The sequence below is a fragment of the Spea bombifrons genome, chromosome 2 (genome assembly GCF_027358695.1).
Source record: "Spea bombifrons isolate aSpeBom1 chromosome 2, aSpeBom1.2.pri, whole genome shotgun sequence".
Lineage (NCBI taxonomy): Eukaryota > Metazoa > Chordata > Amphibia > Anura > Pelobatidae > Spea > Spea bombifrons.
The window spans coordinates 91881501-91894104 of NC_071088.1; the positions used below are offsets into that span (position 1 = coordinate 91881501).

General features: G+C 37.5%; 1 protein-coding gene across 1 annotated transcript in view; it reads right to left on the reverse strand.

The window, feature by feature from the left end:
- Positions 1–8021, reverse strand: part of GABRB3 (gamma-aminobutyric acid type A receptor subunit beta3) — an 86855-nt gene extending 78834 nt beyond the window's left edge. The window contains exons 1-3 of the mRNA XM_053455183.1: positions 7877–8021; positions 7447–7538; positions 7122–7189 (exon numbers count right to left, since the gene is read on the reverse strand). Coding sequence (XP_053311158.1) covers positions 7122–7189; positions 7447–7538; positions 7877–7968 — 252 coding nt within the window. The 5' untranslated portion in view covers positions 7969–8021. The remainder of the gene's footprint in view (positions 1–7121; positions 7190–7446; positions 7539–7876) is intronic.
- Between the last annotated feature and the right edge of the window lie 4583 nt (positions 8022–12604).

The following is a 12604-nucleotide window of genomic DNA, read 5'->3' on the forward strand; positions in this document are numbered from 1 at the left end:
ACTTCCACATTTTCTTTTTGAATAAGGTTGTACAGGTGGCTATTACTTTTATTGTTAACATCTAACGTTTTTTTATTGATCCCTTTGGATATTACTCTCCCTTTCCCCTTAAACTCCTTGAGCCTTGCTTCATGATGTGAGCATCATGAAGCAAGACATGTAATTCAAAACCTAATATAATAAGCATCTCTATTACTACAAAATTCTATAGTAAAGGCCCATTGTTGTTCATATGTTGTTCAAACGTTATGACCTGTTTTACTTTATTAGTACAATTTATAATAGGGTTTACAAAACACATACATTTGAACAATTCTCTACTTTTCACAGTCTAGCTAGACTCTGTTGATGAACAGAACTTCTGATCCTAGTGTATATATATATTTCATTAAGAAAATATTTAGATTTTTAGCTGGTTTCCTGAAATGTGTGTGTATATAAAAATATATGTTTGACTATGCTAAGGACACAACCACAAAAAAACAAAGTATCTTTTGTGATCATGGAATTCCATGACATTGCATTCTGTGACACCAAAATGTGCAGTGCAATTTAATATAAAGACATGTCTGGGTATTATATAGAGACCTGTCTGGGTATAAAAAGGAACAGGGAGACAAGTGAAGAAAACTCCATAGAGGTGCAATACTTAGTGATGACTCTAAAACACTGAATGTGAGCAATAGTTTGTATAGCCTGTCAATAAAATACAGCGTTCTTTTAGCAAATGAGTCTAAACAGAACAACCTTCTTGTTGATATGCAATAATTAAAATCTTTTTTTTTCAGACATGCAGCTTTCATCTCACTATTGAAGACAGAGTCATAGCGTGGATGAATGCTAAAGTAGAGGGAAGGCACTGCTGGGCACAACAAATTAGAGCCTAATAAAATGGCCAGATGGTTATTATCCAAGGATATACTACTGTTACCCCTTGTCATGTGTATGGTGAGACCCTAAAGGATAAAATGCATTTTGCTGCTATACCTTGCAAGAATATGATCAACATACAGTACTTTATTGTAATATAATATTATACATAGGAACAGATTTTTCTGCCCTTTTGCTGTTGTAACAGGGGCAAATCTAGTTTTTTAGAAGCCCTAAGCAAAATAATACCAATGATTGTACATAATGTACTAAATAAAATACAAGCTTGTTTTATATCAGTTATATTGCCTAGTGATAAATCTGTAACTCATCCCTCCTAGATCCCATGAGGAAAGGTCGTCAGATCAATGGGGGCTATAAGTAACTGCTTAGTAACATAACGTTGCTGCTGATATGTTATTTTTAAATAATATAGCTGAAATTTGGAAAATATGGAATAAGACAGAATCTTTATATATAATATTATTAAAAGGATACTTAAATTCTGACTTATACTGCTATATAAAAATTTACTCGGAGTTGTAATAAGCTATTACCAGTTTATAGAAATCCTCCTTTATGTTGAAATCTACTTTTTAAGTTGTTCCTTGAGAATGTCTGAGATAATTGCACCACTGATTAAAAAACAAATGAACATAAATCACAAGTCAGCAGAAATAAAACAAAACATTGTTTTTTGTTTGCTGTTCCAAAACAAGTCTTAAATATTCTGTCTTTTTCCACAGCCAAAATCTCCAAAAAATGCATTGGGACATAATTCTCAAGGTACAATCCAAGCAGTTCATCAATAAAATGCCTAATGAGGTGCAGTCAGACAAGAGACATTCCATTGATGCTCCAGTTATTATTGTACTTTTCTACTACTAAAGCAAATACAAGTATTAGGTTCTAAAATTAATAAGATGAACTCCAAATGATACTTTTAATATTTTATTGAATTAACAAATTCTACTGAAAAAAAGCTAATACCAGGATCACCTTAATTCAAATACCTGCTAATTGCTCTACATTGCCATCAATGAATTAAAACAGCAAATAGAATAATCTCACAATACTTCAAATTTAAATCCACTTGTGAGGAATAATAAAAACCAATCAGCAAAACATGCCCTAAATATCCGTCAAGTAAGAAAAAAGGCTAACAAACCTCCCAAGGATCACCTAAAAAGGAGGGTCTTCGCATTCCATAACTCTAACGCAGTTATTTGTCTTTTCAGAAAAAAATAAACAAATGATCCCACCACTGGAAAACTTTCAGCAGATGGTTTATAATATGAGCATCCAAGCGATATGTGCACAACATAGTCAGCGATTTAAAATAAATCCCTGAGCTGGCAATGCCCATTGAGAAGTCACTCCTGGGAGCTGTAGAGTATGAAGGTATAGCGTGGCATAGCAAGTCGTGGCTATATTATTTCATTTATGATGTACAGTTGCATTGCTCTGCGTGTTTATAAATATATATTTGACATGACTGTCAAATGGTAGCTTGTTTAGGTAATTACATCACACCTATACTGAGTCAAAAGGCAAAAAGATGCCTATAGAGTACTTGAGTTCATTTTAGAGGCAAGAATATAAAATATTGGCCTCTTTTTCAAAGGTCACTTGGTCAGATTTCTATCACAGTTGTGCCGAGGCAGAAGATTATTGATGTCCCTGAAAAATCTTTCAAATACATAAAACCTTTAACATTGGTCACAGACAAGAACTGAGAAGTGCTTTCACAAAGATGTTTGAGTCGTGTTCATGAATTGGTGCTATCATGGCTGAACAGTTGAGTGTGGGCTGAAGTAGTTAGAGATATTAGTAAACCATATGGCCTTCCTCCCCTTGACATCCTTCAAGACATCCTGGTCTCTATTTGTCCTCCAAGCTACAAATGTTTCAGTAATGTTATCTTAATCTATTCTGCAATCTAAGAAGCCAATAAAGTAAAAGGTGCCAACAAAATACAATTTTAAATCAAAGAAACTTACATTAATATTACAGCAAAAAAAGTGTCAGGATGTTGTTCCAAAATTGATGTTTTTTCCATTAAAAATAACTTGAAAAAAGCAGATCGTTATTGTTTTATTTCCTTTTTAAGATATATCACATATACATTTACAGGCATTTGCATGAAATCTTTTTTGACGCAATAAATATCTTAATGCCCTTATAATGCATTAGTCTTCAATGGACACAGGAGCACTTAACTTTTCACTCTAGAGGGTAAAATAACAGGTTATACATTTGTGCCTCAACCAGGTAGGCACAGGTCGAGCAATGCAATAATATTACCATATTAATTTATTTAATAATACTTTAAGTGGTTTATATATTTATTTGTAAATCTATGAAAGCATCATTGTTCTCATAACTTGGTATATAATGGCATTTGTCATGGGTAAATGTCACTATTTGGCTGTCTATTTCATCGAGATATGCAATTTGGGGGTTTTCACAGTTTTTTCTGCATTCTGGTTACAGACTGAAACTATTTCCTGATAATGCTGCTAATGTGCCGGTACACATAGCTGTGGGAGGTTTTGTAACTGTATGTTAAAGTTTGTAACATGGTAAAGAATAATCAATCTACTGGATCAGGAGTGTATTCTGGAACAGGACTGCATTGATTCTTGCATAAGAAGTTGTGTTCTAGCATAAATGTACAAACTGCCTTGTGCCACTTTGGTAGCTTTATAAAGAATGACAGGCCTTCTTACAATGGTTTTGGTTATTTATTTTGAATAAACATTTGCAAAATAAAAACTTATTCAGCAATCCCTGCTTGATACATTTTATAATTACAATGAAATGTATACAAATCTATCAAGTTCATTCCTTCACTGTATTTATATAAAATAAATACTTTATACAATATGGTACTGGTTTAATTGATTCTAATTTGGGCCCAAAAAGCATTGATTTTTTAAAAAATGAATTGTTGTATACTTGATAGCAAGCCTTAATGGTTATATGTTGAATATGAAACAATGAAGAGCTGTTTTGAGGGTAAAAATTAAAATAGTTTAACCACATTTAATAAAAGAACAAATTAAACAAATATGGATTTAACCTTTGGAAAGCAGATATTTTTTATAACACCAAAGCTAATTATAAAGCAACTATTTCATAGAAATACATAATTTGAAAGCAGAAAAGAACCCTTCAGCCCATGTTTTTCCAGTTGTAAAACATGTAAACAGATGCAAACTGCCTAGTGCCACTATGATAATGTGTTAAATAGTAATAGGCCTTCTATCATATGTTTCTAATATTCTGCTATATACAGTGTGTATGTATATATATATATATATATATATATATATATATATATATATATATATATTTAAATACACATTTACTAAATATTCATATAAATATTATTTTTACTTTGTGAACTATAAGCCTCTCATCCTTCTTCTTGTGATATGAAATAGTAGCCAATAGCAAATTGGATACTAGAAATGTTCTATTTTCTTTTATGCTGTATATCAGACTTTGTTAAACTAAGTTAGCTTAGAGCTGTAACGCCCATCTCTTCAACATTACGATTACATTGAGCAAGTAAAAAGATGCAAAGTATCACTGAACCATGCACACTGGCACTGGCAAACCTAGGCAAATCTTGCCATGCTGCACATGCTTGAACCTAATTTGGTAAATAATATCAAGAGTAATACATCAGGAGAGAAGCACATTCAGTACCAGTGCCATTTCTAGTAAATCATTTTGTAAAACTATTTTCCCTAAAATTATTATATTGTCAGATATGACAAGTTGAGAAGCGCAATCAGCGAATGATCTTCAATTTACCGCAAGTGCAGTTAAGCAATACTTTATAAAATATACGTAAGCTTGGGTTTATGTGGGTTTCCTACTGCATTTGTGAATATATAAGCTATGAAAACTGTGAGCGATGATGGTATAAAAGTAAGTCAATGTGCAGCATGATAAAAGGGAATAAGCAATGATGTGGGGGTATTTTTGTAATATGTAAAAATCTGAAGTACCTACTTAATGAAAAACAGGCTCCGCATATATATTTAGCTGTGTGTGTAAAATTGTGTGCTGTTGCAAAGAAAAAAAAAGGAATCTTATCCCCAAAGCAGCCAATAGAATGGACCAATCACCCCAAAGCAACCAATGGAATGGACCAATCAGAAAAACATTCCATTAGTTGCTATGGTAATAAGATCACTTTTGATACTTCAAAAAAAAACTGCAAGGTTTACACTACATATCCTAAAAAAGTTTTTGTTGTAGTTCTCAACAATGAACTTTGAATCAACTGAAAGAAAGTCACTAAAGTAAATTAAATACAATAAACACAAAGGAAAAACATACATTTATCATCATGATATCTGAGTATAAAAAGCACAAACGAAGAAAACTAGAACATAAGAGTGTCAAAATTACTATTTCCCAATATTTTTTTAAAAAAAGCTGTTAAAACATATACAACTCAAATCATACTTAATACAATCCCAAGCCATTTCAGCATTTTTGTGATGTACTAAAAAGTAAATATATTATCAAGATGTGCTACTTTACCATATAAATATAAAAAATTATGAATAGGAATAAAATGTTCTGTGAAAACACATAGGGTACCTATACTTTATAATGAGTGGAGTTTTGGTCAACATATGTAATGACATACATTATAAAGGAATGTACCACTTATATGCCTTAGTCTCCCTATTCCTATATTTATTAAATGACATATTTCAAATATGAAATACAAAAAAAAGGATTTCAAGAAATCTGAGCATTTTTCTTCTTCTTGCTAGCTCATTAGTGATAGGACAATTTTGCACTTGAAAATATCTTAATCCACATATAATCACAATCTGCCAGAGGAAGTGGTAATGGTAAACTCAATAAAAGAGTTTAAAAGGAGCCTGGACGTGTTTCTTGAAAGCAATAATATCACAAGTTATGGATATTAGATTAATAGGGACAGAACGTTGATCCAGGGATTTATTCTGATTGCCATATTTGGAGTCGGGAAGGAATTTTCCCCCTGGTATGGGGCAATTGGCATCTGCTTCATAAGGGTTTTTTGCCTTCCTCTGGATCAACACAGTAGGGACACAATATGTATATAGGTTGAACTTGATGGACTTTGGTCTTTTTTCAACCTTATGAACTATGTTACTATGTTACTATGTAAGGATGATTCATAAATAACAGTGTATCTTCTAAAAAAAGGAAACAAATTATATTCGCGTTTTTCACAGGTTACTAACCATGTGCGAGTAATGTCTATGATTCACTTTTATTTTATAGCTTATTACATGATTGATTACTAGTAACCTTTGATCTTGCTTTTTATTGTGACATAATAGGTTAGCAGGACATAAAAAAAAACTATTTACAACTGTAAATAACGCCATATACTGGTTGGCTAACACTAAACATTTTGTAAACCTGCTTAAATTATTTAGTACATTCACAACAAATCACATCACTCATACACTCCAAGTGTTAATTTATTCATGAAAAGTAGAAATCCATTTTGAAACAGTGAGAAAGTTTATGAATATGTATTTTAGGTAAAATTAACAAAAACATACCATGAATGGCAATGAGAAAAAGGTTAATTCACTAGCATGACCTCATCATTAGTTTCAGACCAAAATTATGTTTAACCCATGGAGCACTTTGTGATTGCTTTGAAATGATGCTAAATAGTAATGCTAGAACTGGCACTGGTATGGGCAAGCTTGCTATTCTGCTTTTTGGAACACTGTCAAATATCAGCAAAAACAGGAACACTGACAACAAGCCGAAGGGTTTCAGCACCAGGGACAGCTACATTCTCATATTTTCAAGGGTTTATTTACAAATAAAAAAGTTGTCACAGAGTTTGTAGGACAGTAGTGATTTTAACATCCTACCTTAGCTATTCATTACAAAAGGGCAAACACTGCCAAACACTGCCTAAGTTGTGAAGGGCTAAGCTGGCCCTGTATAATACACAATTCAACGTGTAAGGCTTTGTACCTTCATCATTTATAGTGAAGTCATGGGGTTGAATCCATAAGTGTCTTGCAAACTGTCCTGACAACTCTTTCTTTAGTGAACAAATCCCATAATGTTTTCAAACCAATAGTTACACTTGCCAAACTCTAGAACACAACTATGCAGTAAAGAAATTGACCGCTTATATCTGAACATAAATAGTAAAAGGAGCCAGGATCTGCTCATGGTAAAAAACAAAGAAGTATGTGAAAACTCACCATGTTGACCTCAGACACCATGTCAATGCTAGCAATGTCTATGTTCATGCCAACAGACACAGGAGAACCTGAAAAGAAATCAATAGAGATCAGTGTGAGGCTTTATTCTGAAAAATGTATGTCCGGGAAATCCAGGGAGCCTATAAATAATTCTCTTAGTCTACTAAAAGCTGCCAATTATTAAGCAGCCATACTACAAAAAAAGCAGGCTCTACACATTATCTTCCTTATCATTATAGGTAATTGAGAAGTACCAAACATAACAAGAAAGGTAAGATGGGGATGGAGGAAACAGTTACACATCTATAAAATAAAGATAATGTACCTCCAAAGTCTGGTCGAAGACGAATATCATAGCCTTTTAACAATTTGTCCACCGTTTCTTTCACAAAGGACATGTTACCAGGGTCATTCACACTGTTGAGACATTAAAAGAAAGAGGAAAAGATCACATCTTCATCCTCACATTTGACATTATAGAAATCAAACACATATTTGAAGTTTGATTTTGGGACAAGAGGGTAACACAACCAGCCTTCTCCATGACACCACCACCATGACATTTTGCAGTAGTCTGCACTCATGACACAGGAACTTTCTAGCTAGGCGTCTTTGGCAGAGCTTCGCATTGTCCTAGAAATCGCATAAGACTCCATGCAATCCTTACTTATTTTGGCAGGTCTTTATGACTGCGGTAAGAGGACCACATAGAGAGAAAGGGCTTCTGGAGATGTTGAAGTGAGCCGCAGACTTACCTCTGAGCGCAGCACATCACAGCCACCAGCACGGGAGCAGAGATCAACCTCAGCAGGCGTCGTCCCAGAGAGCTCCACATTCCTCCAGACATGCTTCGCAGCAAGAAGCGGCACCGGCTGGGGGCAAATGGTGAAAAATCACCAACTGCACCCACCCCTTAAATACAAATCGTTCTCCCCACTTTGTTCCTTACATCCAAAACAGGGTTTAGAGATGAGACCAGATTTCCTGAAGCGGCATCAGACGGCGGTCATGGGGACTCCCTACTATCCCACCAGAAGAGAGCAGCCGGGGAGCGCTGAGAGCGTGCCGAGGGAGGAGATAACTATGCAAAGAGGAGGGCAATTAGGGTGTAAATATGGATGGGGGAGGGGGAGTGGGGTGACCCTTTCTGTCCAGTATGGTAACGTTTGCACAGCAGGTGTAAAATGCAAATCATAGCGTGCCTTTACCACCATTAAACGTTCCGATCCAGTCTTCCTCAGTCCAGCTGCTAGATCTGGATTTCCTCTCCTAAGATCGCACCGTGGAGATAGGTCTTACGTGAAGAAATAAAGGGGCTGCTCGCGTGATCCTTTCTTCTTGCTGGCTCCTGCTTCATCCCTGCAGCAGCAGTCAACACCGAGTACCAGGGATGGATGGGGGAAGATCTGCAATCAGCATCCAGCTACCGTGCGGCAAGTTTTAGAGCATAACGAGCGCTGACTGGAATGTAACAGTGCGTGGCAGAGAATAACGGGGTCCCCTGGCTCTCGGAAGTCCTTTTGGAGAAGAGGAGATCTGCAGCATGGCAGCGGCTACCCACAGCGGTGCAGATCACATAGCCCATCTGTGACCATGATGGAGAAGCTTACGCTCTGATGGAAGCGGCTCATAGTCATCACAAACCAGATGGGGGGCTGCGGTAACCCTTGATGATCTGCACCCTCCCCCTTGTGGGATTGAGGATCAGGACAACCTGGGCAGCGTCTTCGACTGGATAAATAATCCTGCTTATCCTATGCGCACTCCTTATCCATCTCCTTGTCTGTCAAGGCTTCCTCTGACAGAGTGCTGGCGCTGAGGACAACACGTGTGTAAGTGACGGCTGGGAAACCCAGGATCTCCCTCCCTCAGAAGCACCCGGGGCTCTGCATCTGGTATACACGTAGCAAAGCTACTGAATAAAATCTAACAAATAGGTGCAGGGCTTAACCTAACTGTCCACATGGCACAAGGGGCAGAGAGTGCAGGACCTCTGGCGGCATTATCTTCTGCAGATCTGTGTTCAATTGGCTGCTAAAACGGCTGAAATACTAATGAAGAGGCCATCTGGAGCTGGGATGCAGTAGCAGGAACATCGAGCTGCTTATTCTATAGAGAACCAGAGGGGGGCTGCAGTATCTTGAACGCTGCGAATTGGATTCTATTAACCCACCATGACCATATACTATTAGAGATACCATGGAGATAAGACAACGGCAACAAGGACAACACAATTCACAGGCAGACATGGAATCAATCTCCGTATCAGATGGGAACAAATTGAAACAAATCGAACAGAAGCACTCTGGAAAATATGTCAGCAGAATTGTTTTTGTAACCATAATATTTTTAGAAACGGAAGGAAGTTGTATTTTGTTGTTACAAAAATGTTACATTATTTTTAGAGCGTGTTCATTTTGGTATTTGGAGAAAAAAAGGTTAATCTGAAAAATAAGCAGGATGGCTAACCACCAGTTCCATGGTACCCAACGCATTTGTATAGGATTTATGTCTATTACCGCTGCCTTCCTTAAAAACCCACAAGATAAATCTGTGTACAGATCAAGAAGGATTTTCCTAATTGAAGATGGCTAATCTTCCTATATTCTGTAGTATGACTGACCTCAGCACAGTCTGCCTTTCTGGAACATATTACTGCTGTGTTATGCCATGAGTCTGTGGCCTGAATGAAATACTTCTGTACAATTTTCTTAATCGCTTGCTTCTAAAGTGCAGAGGATGGTCAACTACAATGCACAGTATCCTAAAATGGAGTTTATGCCATGGGCTTGTATATTTTGTCAATTTATTCATGGTCCTGGAACGACGTGCATTAATAAAGTGACACATATTTTACACTTTTGTTTATAAGCCATTATTTCTTGCTTATTGCTATGTAGTCTTTTTTAATTATTGTATGCACTTAATTTTATTTATGGAGTGCCAGTAGATTACATGATGCCATTATAAAAGTGAAAACTAACAATGTTAAAATTGGCAATATACACAATAGGTAATCACATTAAGTCACTGTAAGACATATTGGTACAGACAGAGGACAGTGCCCAGTTCCAGGGGCATGCTATGGCGGGTGCACTGCACCCAGACATTCACTTAGCAAGGGTGCACTACAGAACCCGCAGCCCCCCAAGAGGCCAGGTGAGCATGAGATCTCCATTAACCTACACACTTTATTTTAGAAGTGCAAATCTGCTAGGCCCCAGCAGGTCCTGCATGGCTATATATTAGATGCGCCTAAAGTGATTTCACACCAGACTATGGTGACCAAGGAATGGCACCCCTCTCACGGAAAAAAGGTAGACAAGTGTGGGTGGGGTTCTAGGTGCTGATGGGGACTAAATGGGCTGGTGGAGACATGGCAGGGGAAAATGGGGACATGACAGAGGCTAGTGGGGCACATGACATGGGGCTGGGAGGGAGTTGACAGGGCCCGAGGGGGGGTGACAGAAGCTGGAGTGGACATGGCAGAAGCTGGGGGTGGACATGGCAGAAGCTGGAGTGGACATGGCAGGAGCTGGGGTGGATGTGGCAGGGGTGGACATGGCAGAGTCTGATGGGGACATGGTAGAGGCTTAGGGGATCATGACTGGGGCAAATTGGGAACAATACAGAGGATACTGCAGGGTGATCTGGTGGAAGTTAGATAATATGGGGGTTGGTGTTGGTTCTATGATAGAAGAGGATGCAAAATTTTGCAAAATCGCTACTCATGTTTGTGTTCCACATAAGGCGCACTAGGCACCAAAGTGAAAGTATTTCAATGTTGTATTAGTTCATTCCTAACAAATCCTCCCATACCTTTCTGCAAGGTGAGGAGATGCACATATGGCTTCTTTTACAGTTCACTAATGGTGAAAGGTCATTTTCAGTCAGGTGTAGCCTTCCTCTATATAAGTGGGAAAACCCATTTTAAGACATTTAAAAATGTCCTATCCTAAATCTTTGTATTTAAAGAACAGGAAAAAAATAGATATTGCAAAATCAGCAATGCCTACCAGTTCTACAATAATTGAATATTATTTGCTTGTTCATTAAGTTTAAACAGTACTGCATGCACTCATAGTAATATTATACAGATAATGTGTCACGTGCACCTGCATGTAGAGACTTACTTGTTAGTGACACACAGCTGTGATTATTGAAGATGATATTTCGCCCCTGGCCACTTTTCAAGGCATGTTAAAACCCACATCCTGGATCGCGAAAACTGTATCTTTTACTGATTTATGTCTTTTTTCACTTTTCAGGATAGAGTTAGAGAAATGGATAGATATGTAAAAAACCTGACAAGTCAGGCGGATTCTCTCTGCCAGTGATCATTACATTGTAACTATTGACCTCTCTTTTGCTAGGATAGCGTATTTTCAAACACTGGATAATATATTCCTGGGAGATTTTCCTAATGAAATCTCATTATGGGCCGGATGCTATTACCTATAAAAAAAGGTACCTCTGGCTTTATCTCGTCATTCTCCCATAGGGGTTTACTCTGTTGAATGCAGTCTACCAGTGAAATGGGTTTGAAGGATGGTTCAGTGACTTTTATTTGGTAAGCATTTTTGTTACAGTAGGAATACTGACACTTGGACTGTCCGTACTGCACATTAATTATTAATACATCCTAAAATACACAAAAAATAAGACTAGTGACAGAAATGAAGCCAGCTTTAGTCTAATAACATTGTTGACAAATCAACCAATGTTTGTCTGAGCCTAATTAAAAATAAACAAGAGTAGCATATTGTAATTTGCTCATTATGTAGTGTCTACCAGTGTCTACCAATCTCAGATCCCCCCTTAGTATTATTGTTCTGTATCCTACATACACTATATGGACAAAAGTATTGGGACACCACACCATTAAACTAACAGGGAGATTTACGACATCGCATTCTAAATACATAGACATTAATAAGAAGTTGGCCCCCCGTTTGCAGCTATAACAGCTTCCACTCTTCTGGGAAGGCTTTCCGCAAGAGTTTTTAGTGTTTCTGGTTCTTCCACACCAAACTCATCCATCCGTGTCTTTATGGATCTTGCTTTGTGAACTGGGTCACAGTCACGCTGTAATAGAAAAGGGCTTTCCCCAAACTGTTCCCACAAAGTTGAAAGCAAAGCATTGTCCAAAATGTATTTCTATGTATGTTATAAAATGGCCAAGTATCTGCACACAACCCGAAGATCTCTATGCACAATGCCAATCGGTGGCGGCGGCAAAACGTAGACGAAGACACACTAATCTCCCTGGTCCCTTCCCCATCTGGCCTACCTTATCTACGCAGCATCGCAGGGGTTCATGGAAGCGGAAATCCATAGGTTCGCCGTCAGGGGTCAAGGGGCTATGCGAACGACTCTGCAGGCAACCAATAGGTTCACTTGCACAGCCTTTTTAACTCCTGACGGCGAACCTACAGATTTCCGCTCCCGTTCACCCCTGCAATGCTGCATAGATAACGGGAGCG